The sequence below is a fragment of the Lampetra fluviatilis genome, chromosome 6, assembly GCF_964198595.1.
Source record: "Lampetra fluviatilis chromosome 6, kcLamFluv1.1, whole genome shotgun sequence".
Taxonomy (NCBI): domain Eukaryota; kingdom Metazoa; phylum Chordata; class Hyperoartia; order Petromyzontiformes; family Petromyzontidae; genus Lampetra; species Lampetra fluviatilis.
In genome coordinates this window covers 4,118,929-4,135,403 of record NC_136280.1, presented here as the reverse complement: position 1 = coordinate 4,135,403, position 16,475 = coordinate 4,118,929, and the positions used below count along the sequence as shown (strand labels likewise).

General features: G+C 50.9%; 1 protein-coding gene across 2 annotated transcripts in view; it reads left to right on the top strand.

Annotated features, from left to right (window-relative positions):
- Window positions 1-16,255, top strand: part of LOC144933068 (solute carrier family 2, facilitated glucose transporter member 11-like) — a 71,382-nt gene extending 55,127 nt beyond the window's left edge. Inside the window, exons 7-13 of one of the 2 annotated variants that reach the window (XM_078857564.1) lie at window positions 252-439; window positions 2,989-3,099; window positions 3,638-3,739; window positions 5,082-5,157; window positions 6,753-6,880; window positions 7,989-8,124; window positions 16,084-16,255. In XM_078857564.1, the coding sequence (XP_078713690.1) occupies window positions 252-439; window positions 2,989-3,099; window positions 3,638-3,739; window positions 5,082-5,157; window positions 6,753-6,880; window positions 7,989-8,124; window positions 16,084-16,196 (854 nt within the window). In that variant the 3' untranslated portion in view covers window positions 16,197-16,255. Of the gene's footprint in view, window positions 1-251; window positions 440-2,988; window positions 3,100-3,637; window positions 3,740-5,081; window positions 5,158-6,752; window positions 6,881-7,988; window positions 13,901-16,083 lie in introns of those variants that run through there. The other variant, XM_078857565.1, reaches the window with a different exon arrangement.
- The last annotated feature ends 220 nt before the right edge of the window (window positions 16,256-16,475 follow it).

The following is a 16,475-nucleotide window of genomic DNA, read 5'->3' as shown; positions in this document are numbered from 1 at the left end:
CGTGCCGGCCTTCACAAGTACTACTCATCTTCTTGGTTCTTTCGGTAAAGTCACGTAGAATGGAAGTAATAAAATAATAAAAATAAAACATGATAAAATAATTCTCACGACGTTTCGGCCACGACGCAAGCAGCCGTCCTCAGGTGGAGAGCAGGCCTGTCGAGAAGACTACTCGCTAACAGCGCTTGCCCCTAAACACTCTGTCAAGGTTACACAGGGGATATTTCTATAATTTTTTTCTAATTTCACAGCCCTGCAGTGGCTGCGCGGGGCGGGCGACGTCACGGACGAGATGGCGGAGATGAGGGCCGAGCACGCGAAGCTGCAGGGTCAGAAGAAGAAGATGCCGCTTGACCTGCTGCGTGACCCCTCGCAACGGTGGCAGCTCATCACCGTCGTGGTCATGGGTGCCGGGCAGCAGCTGTGCGGACTCGACGTGGTGAGCGCCTCCCCTGCCACCCCCCAACCCCTACCCCCACGGTTGCACGATTGCATGACTTTTTTTTTCGATTGAAAGCTGTTCGTGACTGCAGGGATTCATCTTCTTGGTTCTTTCGGTAAAGTCGTCACGTAGAAGGGAAATAATAAAATAATAATTAAACATAATTAAATCATTCTCACGACGTTTCGGCCACAACGTCTATTTAAGCTGGGTACTCAGCTTAAATAGACGCTTCAAGCCTGGGGCGTAGCAATAGACGCTTCAAGCCTGGGGCGTGTCATTCAGACGCTGTCTTCCCGACAGACCTGTTTCTTCACCTGAGGACGGCTGCTTGCGTTGTGGCCGAAACGTCGTGAGAATTATTTTATCATGTTTTATTTGTATTATTTTATTATTTCCCTTCTACATGACTTTACCGAAAGAACCAAGAAGATTGCATGACTTGTAAAAGGCAATGGTAAAGGTGCAGCCCTGCTGTTGCTCGCTCACGCTATTGCTGGTGAAAAGGGCCACGACTACAAAGCGGAAGCTCCGGGGGGGGTTCCTCCCAAGAGGAGGAGGGGGGAGGGTATTTTGTCCGACTCGTCCACACTGGCTGGATGTTACCGCACACGACCTACCAGTCGACGAACTGCGGGTGCACCCATTTACACTGATGGATGGACAGAGGCCGTTGACGGGGGGGTGCGATTTAAGAAACTTGCGGGAGATCGAAGTGGATGTCCAATGTGGTCGACCACTGCACCGCCTCTTCGTACGCGGGTTAATTTAAATTTAGCCGAGCGTTAGGGCTGAACGATTAATCGATTTCAAATCGAAATAGCAATTTTAAACAGCGCGATTTGCAAATCGCAAAGGCTGCGATTTTCTGCGGTTTGAAAAGTCCTATTACTTTCTTTTTGGAATTGTTTTTTTATTATGATAACTTTATTTATTTAACTTAACAATTGTTCTATGTTTGATTGTTTTATTTCAGTTACAACTTTTTCATAAATACATGTTGGAAGCAATTCATATATTTTAAGTTCTCATCCTTGCATTACAATATATAGAGCAGTTCATATTTTGATGGTATCATGTGGTAATGCTCCATCACATGTTTTAAATATTTTACGCAGTGAATATTGAACTGAAGCTTGATTTTTTCAAATGTAATCGCAAATCAAATCGCAATATCTGTCAGAAAAATCTGAATCGTTCAGCCCTACTGACCGTGCACGTGAAGCAGTTTGAATCGGTGCGATGAACACGCCATGAAGCCCCCCTGCCAATGACCAAATGTGCCGGATCGCATCGCCCATTGCATTAAAGAAATGGTCCGCAGACGGAGACCTCGCACAACTGCTTCTGATATCTTTTCAATTGACCGCTTATCTGCCGCTAGAGGAAACTGCAATTCCCCAACCCATTCTGCTGCAGAGGGTAAAGTTCGCCTCTTGACTGTCAAAACTTATATTCATCATTCCCAGCGCCGGAAGTTGACCAATACGAAATTGAACACGACGGGGGTTTTTTTCTATTTTGACACAATCGTCCGTGTTTGTACACATTTCTGACTGTTGTTGAAAACATTCTCGATTGCCACGTACAACATCCCGCAAGCGGAAGGGGGGGCTCCACTTGACACAAGCCCACGCACAACATCCTACAAGCGGAAGGGGGGAGGGGGGGGGGCTCCACTTGACACAAGCCCACGCACAACATCCTACAAGTGGAAGGGGGGAGGGGGGGGGCTCCACTTGACACAAGCCCACGCACAACATCCTACAAGCGGAAGGGGAGGGGGGGGCTCCACTTGACACAAGCCCGGCTGCCGTGACCCCGCGAGATATTCCCCAGCTGGGTCATTGCGAAACTTGCTTTTGATTCGCGAATAAACATCCACGCAGCCGGATTCCCGCTCCCCCCACAACGCGATAAAACTTGTACGGTGGCCCGCTGTCCACCCCATCCCCCCCGCCCTTGCTTTTCTGCACAGCGTCGTTTATTTCGGTTCCGTCTCTCGCGCAGCGCGCGTGTCCTCACTTGCGACCTACGCCCGGGTTTTGCCCGCCCGTGGAGGTTTTGCGGCTACGCGTGAACCTGCGTGCCGGGGCAAGCTCCGATCGCCAAAGGGAACGGGCTCCCCCCCCCCCCTCCCCCCCCCCCCGTGCCTCGATATGGGGCACCACTGGTGGCGAGATGTTAACGACCTCGCCAGGTGTGCGAGGAGGTCGTGGGTTCAATCCCGACTCCTGACGCCTGTATATTTTGAGTGTGCACGTCTCTGTGCCCGTGGTCACGTGGATTTTTCTCCGGGTCCTCTCCGCATTTCCCTCCGCGTTTAGAAACGTGCGGTGAGAGCATTTGGCCACTGCTATAAATGTTCACGTGACAAGTCACTCGGTTAAAAGTGTCATTTGTGGCCAGGTCGTCTCTGTAAAGCGACCTATGTAGCTTAGTGGGCCTTAACTGGTCGTAAAAAAAAGTTTTTAGTTTTTAACGTTTTTGTTTTCTCTGTGCGCCCGGTGTTTCGTTGCTGCTCTCGGTGTGTGTTGGGCACGCAGATCTACTCGTACTCCACGTACATTTTCGAAGCGTCAGGCGTTGCCCACGACAAGATCACCTACGTCACCATCGGCACGGGCGTGTGCGAGATGTTCACCGTGTTCGTCAGCGTAAGTTTGGGTTGCACGGCCGCCCCCCGCTCCCCCCGTGCAGCGCGATGACGATCGTGGTCGTTGGGAGTGGTGAGGTGGCGGTTCAGCCTGTTTGTGGGTTTTTTATCGTTGAGCCTGTCCGAAAGAAAACGCAACAGATGTGATGTCCGACGTTTCGCTCCGCGTGCTTCTTCGGGAAATCGGAACGGTCACCTAAAGCAGAATCGTCTTGTCATCGGATTCCTCCAGTATAAATAAATATTCCTATTCTGAAATGGCAGGCATCTATTCCCCAACAACACACGGTACAAACGGAACAGCACATTCGAGAGCATTGTTTTGTTTTTGCAGTTGTGAAGGAGGGATCTAGCATAGAAACGTGCGGCTCCTGTCTCCTGCGGGGGGGACCCTGTTTGCGGGAGAACACCGGAATGTTCTGTGAGATGGTGCACGCCACGAGAACTGTCCCAGTGACTGACAAACATTTCTGAGCGTCGGCAATTGCGGTCGATGATGTAAGCCGGCTTCCACTGTGGGCACGCGCGTGTGTTCCCAGGGCTACTTCATCGAGCGCGCCGGAAGGCGACCGCTGCTCATTGGCGGCTACGTGATGATGTCGGTGGTGTGCGTCGTGATGACCGTGTCGCTGCACCTCCAGGTGAGAACCCAAGTCCACCTGCGCGTTCACGGCCAGCCGGACTGCGTTACGACGGGAGCCCCCCAGGGGAGACATCATCGCCACCGCCCGTGCCCGATGGGCCTGGCTATTTGAAGTTCGATGTACGAATTGTACGTCGCAAATCGAAGTTTAACATGAATAACACTTTAGTACCTATAGGATTAATAATAGGCTGCCGCACCTAAAAGGCCCTCCCCCGGCGTTGACCAGGGCCCTCTGTTTCTCGCCCATGCCATCAGTCGGAGGTGCACCTTCGATTTCGCACGGTCTGTAAAATACCACTTAGAACGTAGGTTTTCGTAGCCAAAACGACGATGCGTGTTTTGTTTTTGGCCAAGGACACGTGGTAGTTTTATGCCAAAAATTCTTAACCAAGCGTCTGGTTGAAAGAGCCGTGACATTTAGAATCAACGTCCGTTTCGAGTATTTGGCTGCTATAAATGTCCACGTGATAAGCCACTTGGTTGAGCTATCATCTGTGGCCAGGTCGCTTCTGAGAAAAAGCTCTAAAGCTCGGTGGGCCTTACCTGGTAAAAAATTTAAAAAATTAGTTGAGCGTTTGTTTAGTTTACATGATGACGATATCACCATTGGGATACAATTGGAGAAAGACGAAAATAAATTTTGGAGAGAAAAAAAAGCCGCGTTGGTTACTTCTGCAAAACTGGGTACGGATCCGACACATCCTGTGTCGCGTGTGCATGCGTGCGTGTGCGTGTATCTGTGCGTGTGTGTCAACTCAGCCTCAAATGAGCAGTGGTGCTGGCCACCCACCCCCTCGTGTGCCGTGCCGGCCTTCATAGGTGTCAGCTAACAGCACTTGCCCCAACAGCCTGTTAAAGTCTTCTTGGTTCTTTCGGTAAAGTCACGTAGAAGGGAAGTAATAAAATAATAAAAAAATAAAACATAATAAAACAATTCTCACGACGTTTCGGCCACAACGCAAGCAGCCATCCTCAGGCGAAGAATGAAACACCCCAAGCTTGGAGCGTATATTTAAGCTGGGTTAGAGGGGGGGGAGGTGGGAAGAAGAGCGCCTAAACAAAATAATTTGCATATCAAGAGGAATTCAGCATATGGAAAATGCGTAGGAGGTGGGCGGGGGGGGTTCCAAATCAATACTATGCCCGTGCATTATGCAGGATTAGCAGCATCAAAGGGGGGGGGGGAAGGGGGGGAGCATTAACAAAGGAAAGGAATGTTAATAGTATGTAGCTGTAGTTACTAAACAACCACGTAAAAAACTACAGTATAAACTGCATGACAAACTAAAGCCTGTTAAAGCTATATGGGTGGGATCTTTGTCTTTGTTTGTACCCAGGACTCCGTGGAGTGGATGCCGTACCTCAGCGCCACATGCGTGTTCGGCTACATCCTCAGCTTTGGCATCGGCCCAGGTGAGCTCACGATCCTCGCGATCCCTCGCGATGCTCGCGATGCTAGCGATCCTAGCGATCCTCGCGATGCTCGCGATCCTAGCGATCCTCGCGCCAGCGTGAGATTCCCGGCGTCCGCCTCCCAATTCCGCCCCTCGCCCTTCATTCTGGGCGAGCACTTCAAGGCAATGGAAATCTCTGTAATGTTGAAGCATCGATAGTGACACGGAGAGTCGTACAAACTCTCCAATCCACAGTGAAAGCCTCTTCTCTCCGTGTCTTCGTTTAGTCCCGTGTCCCCCCATCGTCTTTACGGTTTCCCATAGTTTATACTCCCGCATGACTCTTCATCCAGTGAAGGCAGGAAGCATAGGCATAGGGGCATAGAAGTAGAGTACAACAATTGATGTTGTTGCACTGCCCACTGCTGCCCACCAGAGGTCTGAAGCCTCACAACAACTATTAAGTACTTCTGCTTTTTTTTCACAACCCTGCTCAACTAATCCGCTGATCTGACAAAAAGTGAGCGCATTCGGGTGCGGGGGGGGTTTACCAGGGTGCACATTAACCAATATCTCGTGTAATTCAAGAGTTTATGTATTGGTCACGAGTGGCCGTGGGGTCGCCCGTCATATAAAAATAGCCGTTGAGCTGGATGAGGCCATCTGGGCGATTGGCTACCTTACACGTCCACATGATCAGCCACGTCGTTGAGCGATCATTTGTGGCCAGGTCGCTTCTGAAAAAGAGGTGTGTGTAGAAACATATACAGTAGCTCAGTAGGGCCTTAGCCGGTAAAATAAAAAAGAAAGTAGAAATAAGTAGCAGACGGAGTTGGATTTGCTTTTTTTCATTGTGCATTGCATTCGTTCACTCACGTGTGTTTCTCGTTAATAGTATTGCTGCTGCTCGCTGCGTCTGCTCCTGTGTGTGTGTGTGTTAGTGGGGAGCGTTAGTGTAGCGATTAGCGCGCTGCGCTACAAACCTGGTGACCCGACTTTCATTCCCGCTCACGGCCAACACCGGTGACGATTGTCTGAACAGGTCCTGGACCTTCCTTAGTTCTACTTGGCCTCAAATTAGTACCTGGTGCGGTGTGTAAACATCGTCACTAGGGAGACAAACAAGGCCAGGGGCTCACACTGACTTTAACGCTCAAACTGACTTTAACACAATATCTGCACAATGACACCCTGCCATATTTGCACTATGTTACCCTATTTGCATTTTTGTAATTTTTAATTGTATATTATAGCTATTGTATATTTTAGATTTTATTTTATTCAATTTTTACATACTTTAGCTCCTTAGTATTAGTTAGACTTGTACCTTTAGTATAGTTAGACTTGTACACCACTGATTTAAGATTCCTAAATGTTGAATGTATGCACCTTCCGGCCAAAGTAAATTCCTTGTCTGTGCGAACTTTCATGGCGAATAAAACCCTTTCTGATTCTGATAAAGGCGACCGGGCGAGGTGCTGGCCACCCACGCCCTCGTGTGCCGTGCCGGCCTTGATAGGTGCTCGCTAACAGCACTTGCCCCGAACAGCTTGTTAAAGCTACACGGGGGATCTTTGTCTTTGTGCGTGCGTGCGTCGTGTGATCGTAACGCAGGTGGCGTGACGGGAATGATGGCGGCGGAGTTGTTCACGCAGGAAGCGCGCCCTGCCGCCTACATGATCAACGGCTCCTGCAACTGGATCTTCCTCTTCTCCATCGGCATGGTGTTCCCCTTCATGGTGGTGCGAGCCCCCATCCCTCGCGGGTTTGGCATGGGTGGCGTTCCCCTGCAAAGTTGGCAGCGTGGCAGGCAGTTTTGGCCACTGAGGGACGCTCGCAGGTTTGGGGAGAACCATCGTCGGGTACAGGGGTGTACCTTGCTCGTGCTTCGAAATACCAAACCTGTAATAATAATCACGGCCATTTACAGGGGTGATTCCAAATGAAACCAACAAAAAACGTTAGTGGGATTATTAATTTACTGGCTTGCGGTTGCCAAAAAAAAATGAGAACTTAAGAGACCAGGATTGTCTTCTTCGCAAGAGTGGCCTGGAGCAGCAGTCTGCCAGTCGGCGGCAATGATAACTACGTACTATCCCAAGTGAGTAACTTCCGATGGAACGTTTCGAATTTGCCACATTTTCGGGCCCTGGCGCCAACACGCACAAATGGGGAATTCTCCAACGTCTACCGTGAAGCAGATGGCGTAGGATTATTACCATTATTATACCGGCAGTAATAACCAGGGCGGCCGCTGGATTCGAACCGTGATCCTTTGCAGCGAGTGGCGAACGCCCTACCGCCGGGCCACCTCGCAGCCCTCTCGCACTGCAGAGGGGCCCTGTGAGCAACGCTCGTCTATCTGCGGCGGCACACTGCTGCCCCCTTCTGTATGATGCACGTGGTGTACACACTGTGTGTGCTTGGAGGTTGTGACTTGGTTTAACAAATTTTATCCATAATAAAGGGGTTTTTTTGTTTGTTAAATCGCGTAAATATAAATGTGTCGTTGACCCGCCACCTCCCGACGCAGTCAATTGGTAAGGTTTGTCACGTGAACCGAACGTGCCAACGAGTTAGAAGTTCAGCACACCGGTGTGTTTACCCTGTAAACTCGGCGGCCTCTGTGTTTTATTCCTGGCCACGGTGGTCAGTGACATCTGGCCTGGTCCTGGGTCCTCCCCCCACCCCACACCCCACACTGGCCAGCGTGGTGAAGTATATTCGAACAACCCGCAATGGCCTGGGGATGCCCTCATCTAGCAGCGGATTCGCAAGAAAGGGGGGGGCCACGTATCCACGAGTGCCTGTGCTGGTGTTGTTGTTTGTGCCGCTCGTCCCCTTCGACAGAAAGAGCTGGGCTCCTTCTGCTTCCTCGTGTTCCTGGTGGACTGCGTGTGCTGCGCCCTCTACATTTACTTCATCCTCCCGGAGACGCGCAACAAGTCCTTCCTGGAAATCTCGCAAGAATTCGAGAAACGCAACGGTACGGCCGCCACCACCAAGCCTCCGCCGAGCATCGAGCTCCTCGCGATATGAGGCCTTCGTCCGCGTCACGGCAGCAGCACCGCCCCCGGTGCTGCCCTGCCCACGACCAGTCCTGCCCACCACCATCACTACCACCACCATCACTACCACCACCATCACTACCACCACCAACACAGTCCTGCCACCACGACATCGCCCACCAGGGCACCACCACCACAGCAACCTCGACGTGGCAATGCCTCTACAGCTGCTTCCTCCTTTTGTCATCCCCGACTTCGCCGCCGTCTGTCGATGGGATTGTAAAGGCCACTCAAGGGGGGCACCCCCTGCATCCAGAACCTTTCTTCCCCGGTCCGCTTGATTATTGCGGATACATTTCATGCTGCACGAATCTTTGTCAAACCAGGTGAACAACTTCGTGTACGTCGAACAGATAGGCGCAGAGAAGCTGCATTTGGACGAATGTTCAGTCAGTGAGAACCCTGGTCATCGGCAACACGCTCTGCTTTTTTCCTCCTGTACAGAGCGATGAATCCAAGAAGCGCGCTCTTGTTTTAACACACGCTCTGTGTGTTGACTTTCATGAAAGCTCTTAAATGTTTTTTTTAAAAGCCCCTTTTTTTCTATTTAGCTAATGTTTACTACCGGTAGACCGAAGTAAACACCCCCACCCACCTCTCATTCACACAGTGTTTGTTTTAAATCGTGTCTTTTTGCTCGTCCCTTAGTTTTTACTCGCTCTTAAGCGGACTTAAATCCACGGGCAGCGGCGCCCGCCGCTAACGTTCCGTCCGTTCGGGGCACGCGCAATTTTTAACGAAGGCGACACGGCACCGATTATAATCCATTACGAAAGAAAAATCCCGCGTCGACTCAAATGACGGCCGCCGCCACCACCTCATCATCGACCGTTGAAATTGGCGTGAAACAAAATTATCAGAAAGTCATCTCCTTGCCGGGTTACCGAGCGGCGGGAGTGCCGGTTGCGCGATCAGAGTTGCCCTGCCGAGCCTTGGACCGCCACCGTGGCCGCGGTTGATTATTTTCGGCTGTCGTGCGCGAATGTTTGTGTTTTGTTTTGCGCCCTCCGTGACTTCGATGGGAAAGGGAGAGTTTTCCCGATTTGGGACGTCAAAAAAATACAAAAGGCACCAGTTTGCATGCAGCCTTCAACACAAAGAAACTGGCAGTGACACACACATATATATATGATGCAGCAAACCAGCTGAACACTACACGTGGTCTCCTGTACGTTTACACCTGTGCAAAAAGCACACCGTCTCAAGATGAACAAGATTCGGACACGGGGCCCGATTTCATGAAGCGTTTTTTTTGGTCCACCGTTCCTTTATTTTTTACTTTTCCCGCTTGCGAAGAAAGTCGTCATCTCGATTCCACGATCGACCGATTCCGCAAAGAGGATCGTTTTCTCGAGAGAAGAAAAGAAAATGGAAAGCGCATTCTACTGCGCCTCACTCCCGCAAGGCGCAGGAGCCCCCCCACAGGATCGTGACGGAGAACTTTCTGCGATTTTATTTTTTTTGTCCATCACGACTCGGGCCTCGGCATCGCGGCCTGTGACACTTGGCGGATTCGCTCGCCGGTTCTCCCCGCGCGAGGGCCCCTGACACCGTCCGGCGCGCGCGTTCGGAAACTGGTGTGCCGCGAAAATAGAAAAATTCCCAAAGTTCCCGGGGCGCCGCTGCGCCTGTGGGTGGCCGGTGTAGGGGGCCCCCATCTCTCGTGCGAACAGAGTGTCGATGATGCTGATAACGATGATGATAATTTTTGCGATGCTCATGGTAATGATGCTAATATTATGGTGATCATCATGATGATTTTAATAATGATGAAGGTAATCATATTGATGATTATGATAGGGCACAGTTATTTTAATAACAGTGATTACGGTAATTTTAATGACGATCGCGATATGTTGAACGTACATATAATGTAGTTTGTGCGCGCGTGTGTGTGTGCGTGATGGTAGGTTCGCACTCTACAATACTGGCGATCTAGCTTGGATATCATACGCACAAGTGGCAAGTGGTATCTGAACCTGTCCCGTGCCTCCACTAGGTCGAATTAGCCCTAAATGAGTAACTGGGTGCTGTGTGTGTGTATACATAGGCACCGGAGAGACAGAGGCGGCCAGCTGAGATGCCTCCCTAAGTGTTACCTACAAGCACTTGCCGGCACTGCCCGTGAAGCTATATGGGGGGATCTTTATGTGCAAGGGAGATCGGTGTAACAATTGTTGTAGGATCGATCAGAAGGAAGCCATGGCATGGTGTGGTATGTTGACCTGTAATTTGTTTTAACCTCTTGTCGTTGACCTCAAAATAATGTCAAGTACAGAAACTGTAGGCTTTGGGTTCACACGTGTGAGAGACAGGAGATTGTGGGGTCTCCAAGCCCCTCCGTTGGTTGCAAGTCGAGAAAGAGAGTAACACCGATTCGTCAATCAATACCGATTCATAAGTTCACGATACGCGCATAGAATCGCCCGTGTAAAGAACGCCTTTTGCGAGTTGCTGCGTGTTATTCTGTGCGTCCATGAGTTCACGTGACAACTGCAGCTTGCACGAACAGGTTTGCTACCATTACACCAGTGTTAAAAAAAGCTGTTCTTGAATATTTTAAATCGAATCGCGATCGGGAATCTTTGACAATCGCTGAATCGTGAGGGGGGTGGGGGGGAGGGTAGTTATTCCACCCATGTACAGGGTGCTTCAAAAAAATGTTACCACTTTCTGAGAATTTGCAACAACACCTCAAGAAAGTTGCTGCCTCCGTGCTCTGGAGACCACCTGGAGAAGATTCCTGGCAATGCGTTGACAATGAAGGCGAGCAAAGTGGAGACTCTCTGAACTTTGAAGCTATTAACATTACATTCGTTATCAAGTTGCAATGTAGTATTTTCCTTCTTTTTTCCCCCGCTTGAAAACGATAGTCCCATATAAGTGTTAAAACATGTTTGAACCACCATGTGGATTTATCCTGCGCTCTGCGTCCAACTGTGGCTGTTATGGGTCTGCAGCGGGCAAGACCAACAGATCGCGGAGCGCACGTGGTGTCAGACGGCTCGGAGCCCGATTGGCCGGCTCTGTTCCATTGGGCTGGGGGTGGGGGGGGGGGCTTGCCTCGTGACGTCACATCACCCGCGGTGCAATTGTGCTTTTGCTCCTCCTCTCGCTCGTGATTGGCTGAGCCCCCCCCCCCCCCGTCTCCACTAAAATTGTTTTAGCTGCAACAACAATTTCCACCAGTGGTAAAAAAAAAACGATCCGGGACTGGGGCCTGAATATCGTCAAACAACGCACGAATGGCAGGCTGTGTACGTGCGCCGTACGACATCGGTGCTTATGCGGGCGTGTGCGAAAGACATTGCCATACCCGTGTAAGAAATGTCGCGACAAAGCGCGTGTTTGCCAACACGGGGAGAGCCAACCTCACCGCTGCACTTGAGGGGGGCGGTGTGTTCGTCTGTCTGGATTGTAATGGGACGAAACTTTGAACAGTGTTCTATATTCTCTTTGGGACTTTCGGTAAAGTCACGTAGATAGAATAAGAAGAAAAATAATATATTTCAAGGCGTTGAGCGCGGGGGGGGAGGGGGTGGGGTAGTGGATATTTTTGCTGACCCCTACCCCCTGACCTCGCCTCGGGTGACCTCGGAAAAGCCAAAATAAAACGCGCACGCAATGCAACGGGTTTAAACTTTGGGCGTCGCTTGCTTACAGCAGTCGCTAAAGTAAGAGGGTTGATTACAAGCAGTGTTGTTTCCCGTGCGCGTGTATTTTTTTTTTTACTATTTAGGTCTTCATATTTATCCGTGGCCAAAGTTGTGCAAGTTGGTCAAGAGACAGGGCTGACTTGCGTCCAGCTCCCAACTTCAAGGTCTTGTTTATGGGTCAACTTCACCCTGGGTTCATCATCATCATCCGCATCATCCTCATGACCGTGACGTATACACGTCATTCACGAATCGGTCGTCTATGAGCATCAATAAATCATCCTTATTCTCATCATCCATTAATCATTATCATGATCCATAATGATCAATTGTTATCCATAATCACCATCAATCGATCGTTCTAATTGTCATCACGATCCATGGGCAGATGGCCCGTCATTGTCCACTGTGCATGTCGCCATTCGTTTCCACTTTCCTCTCTGTCTCGTGCCACTCTGCTCAAGTCGTGGCCACATCCTTCTGGCACCAATCTCGTCATGTCGTCGTCGTCGCCATTCTCTGTTAGGTCTCTTCCTCTCTACTCATTGACAGCTGTCATCATCCCATCAATCATCACCATCGAAAGCCATCACCGGTCAAACATCCGTCCGTCCGTTCATGGTCATCGATCATTCCACCACGGTGTGCACAGCGGGTACCGGCTGCAAATTCTGCTGCGCTTCGCGAGGTCCCGTGCTCCTTTGGAACCCCCCCCCCCCTCCCCACTGGTTCCACACCAACGGAGGAGGCTGAGGAGGTTGGAGGGGAAAGGAAAAGCATCGCTGTGACGACGATGCTCGCCGGAGCAAACGGGAGAATTCTGACTTGCCTTGCTCATGCTGCCACCGAATCTTCCTCGCTCCCGCAGGGGTCGAGTGACGACCTCTCCCCCCTCGCCCTTGCCGCCGATGAGACGTTCAAGCGGCAGATCCATCGGGCAGAGGGGGGCGGGGGCGCCTTGGCTTGGCCAGTTGATCAATCGGCGGTTATCGTTCACAATCGTGGGATGGGTCCAGCTCAAATGATTGAATCCTTGCACTCGTTTTAAATTTACAAGGGCAAATGAAGTACAGCATATATATACTGTAATATATTATACAAAAATGAACGTATTTACTGGGTGTGATCATTGGTTAACATTTCAATTTTACACAACCAGTCGGTGAAAAGCGTCACTTGCGTATGTTCTCTTCTGTAACGGTTCGCGTGTTTTATTTTTGTATTGTGCGGCGTATGCGTTTTGTGTGCGTGTGTGTACGTGTATATGCAAACGCACAGGTGTATTGAGTGATTACGTTTAATGCGTTTCCGAACGTACCGGACTCTGACAAATACACAAGATAATATATTAACGTGACTGTCATCTTGTGGACGTTTGCCTCCGGGAAAAAAAAGTTAAACAAATAAAATACGCATCGGTGTGATAAACAAAGTACACGAGCCCACGTGAGTGACCGCATCACGTGGGATGCGCGTCTACACGTGCCTCGTCGCTCCAAACGTCCGTGCTCCCCACGCTTCGAACCCACCACGTGCAGCGGCGTGGTGCTGCCAAGCGAGTCTGCGTCACGGCCTACGATCCTCTCTCTCTCTCTTTGTGTGTGGGGGGGGGGGTTGTCGCCTGTAGCGAGACACCCGGAGGGCAAAAAAAACTCATCGAGGCGGCCCCGGTCAATCGGGGCGCCGCGATTGAGCCCCCCGACTCTTTGATTGCATTGCGCGGGATGAGTGAAACCCAGCGGGTTTAAGCAAGGGTTGGCATTGGTGTGCCCCCCTTTTGTAAGGAATGTAATTTGGGGAGAGGGGGGGGGGCTCATGTCTAATTCTGCCCCTCCCCCCACCCAGTTTGCATCGTAGCCATGGCGACTGCCCCGGTGCAGTTGCGCCGCCTGCACGCCTGGTGTTGTTGTTATTGTTGTTGTTATTGCTGTTGTGTTGTTTTTTTCCCCGACCGCAGGGTGTTGTTGCCTTACGCACAACGCCAGTGTTCGCGAGCGACGAGAGTGATGCCGTTTATAAATTTTAAATTGTGATCCTATCCTGTTATTTCTGGAGTTTTTTTTTCTTAATGAACGTCACCCCCCCCCTCCCCCCACTTCATACCCCCCCCCCACACACACCTCACTTTTGCTTTTGTAACGACGAAGGAAACTGTGCATGTTGCTGGTTCGTCGTGCCCCCCCCCCCCCCACTTCTTCGTAGCGGAGCGATGGAAGGGCCCATTTCCCCCAAAAAACTCGCCTGTTAAATGTAAAGTTTTCCCTCTTTACAGCCGCGCTGTTGACGGGGTTTCATCATTATTATTTGTGCTCGCGCGCCGCTGCCGAAATGCGGTTTCGCGATTTAAAAAAAAAGCACAATGTTGTTTTCCGATGGTGAACGGCGGTCGCTATTGCACCGACCGAAAACGCAGGCCCCGCTGTGCCCTCGCAGCAGTAACGGATTCGTAAAACAAAAGTAGCACGCTGCTTGAAAGGCACAATTATCGATGTTTAAAAACACATTGTGATGAATTTTGCAAGCCAAGAGAAAGTTCAAGTTTATTTATTAGGTATAGCCCTCATTTACTTGATACAGCAAGCGTGCTGTGACGGTTCCACCTGAAGACGGAAGCTTGTGTTGCCTCCGAAACGTCGTGATTTTTATTTTATTTTACTTTTATTAAATTTTTTTACCCACGTGACTTTACGGAAAAAACCTAAGAATAGGTATAGCCCTGTGAGCCATTCGGCTCTTGAATGGGGTGCAACCGCAACAAACAAAAAACAAAACATGAACAAGAAAACATCTTAAAGTGAATACGAAGGAATAAAGTTAATAAGAAGGAAAATGAACGCGCAGAGACAGTGGTTGGGGTGGTGGGGGGGGGAGTACCCCAAAGTCTAAAGTCAGAACGGTGAAATCGAGTCGCTCAATTTGTGAGCTTGCGTCGTGGGTGGGCGTCTGTCAAAGATTTTATCACAATTTTGTTTCTTCCCCCCCCCCCCCCCAACAAAACGATGGCTTCGTCCGACTGTGGATCGAAACTCTGGTTGCTTTAATCCACCGGACGGAAGAAACCAATGGTGCGAGAGGGGAGGGGGGGCTATCGCTGTTGTTTACCTGTTGGTTACCTGTTGTTTACCTGCTGTTTATCTGTTGTTTACCAGTTGTTTACCTGCTCGTGGACCATTTGCCCCCCCCCCCTCTCCACCTTGCTTGAGCCGTTTTCCCTTCTGCGCCCAATTGCTATTCTGCCACAGAACCGATTCGTGTGATGTGCATGACCACCTGGGCAATGTTTTTTATTAAATGCTTGGGGGGGGTCGGGGGGGGTGCGCTCGTGCATGCGCGCGTGCTTGTTCATTGAGGTGTGTCCACTTTATTGGCAAAGCCGTCGGCTTTACAAAGCGATTTGCTCCTCGCAGTGGGAGAGTCTTCCCGTTTAGCCCAGGGAGGGAATATTTCGGCCGTCGAGACGAGTTTGTTCTCAGACCCAGATGTGTGTGTGTGTTGTGCAGCGGTTAGCGCACGCGGCGTTTGTTTCACACCAAGTGACCGGAGGTTCAGTTCGTGGGGTGAGATTTATCAGACCCGGTCCTGAATTACTCCCCCCCCCCACCCACCCACCCGACTTCCCTCGCCCCGTCACCAGGCTACACTGACCAACTTGGTGAAGTATGTCCAAGCAACTCCCACGGCCTCTAATGGCTTGGGGAGGCCTTCATCCTACGGTGGATTGACAAAGGACCACATGATCACATGTATGATCACATGTATGATCACATGTATGATCACATGTATGATCACATGTATGATCACATGTATGATCACATGTATGATCACATGTATGATCACATGTATGATCACATGTTTACACGTCAGACAGTGGGCGCCACAATAGTGAGATGTTAACTACCTCGCCCGGGTATGCAGGAGGGTCGTGGGTTCGATACCGATCCTGACGCCTGCTGCTGTATATTTGGAGTCTGCGTGTCTCTCTCCCCGTGGTCGCGTGGATTTTTCTCCGGGTCCCTCCTGGTTTTTTTCACCTCCACATTTAGAGACAAAGGCGGTCGGGCGCGGTGCTGGCCACCCACCCCCCTCGTGTGCCGTGCCGGCCTTCATATGTGCTCTTGCCTCGACAGTCTGTTAAGGCTACACGGGAGGGAACCTTTGTCTTTGTTTGGCTTGTGAGCGCCGCGGGAATGACGGAGCGGTTTGGATGCCGCTCGCACGCAGGGTCGCGGGACGGGTGCGGTGCCACGGCGCCACTCACCGCCACCACCACCGCTGACCGTGGCCCAGAGTCGCAGGCTCTGCCGAGTTGGAGCGCGGGTCGCCGGGCGTGGTGACGACTCCACCCCGAGTCTCGACTGCCTGGGGGGGGGCTGCACGCGACTGCCCCCCACCACCCACCACCCACCCACCAGCCCCCCCCCCCACCACCAGTCCCACCCCCATCGGCCCTGCTCGCACAATGTGACTGGGATTTCGTTCAATTTTTTTCATCAAAAAAATTATTCAACATTAAAAACGCAAACTCGCGTGTTGACAATAATGTGCGGCGTTTTATTGACTCCTTTCCGCCAGGCCATCATCCCCATCCTCTGCCGCAGCAATGGTACCTGTTC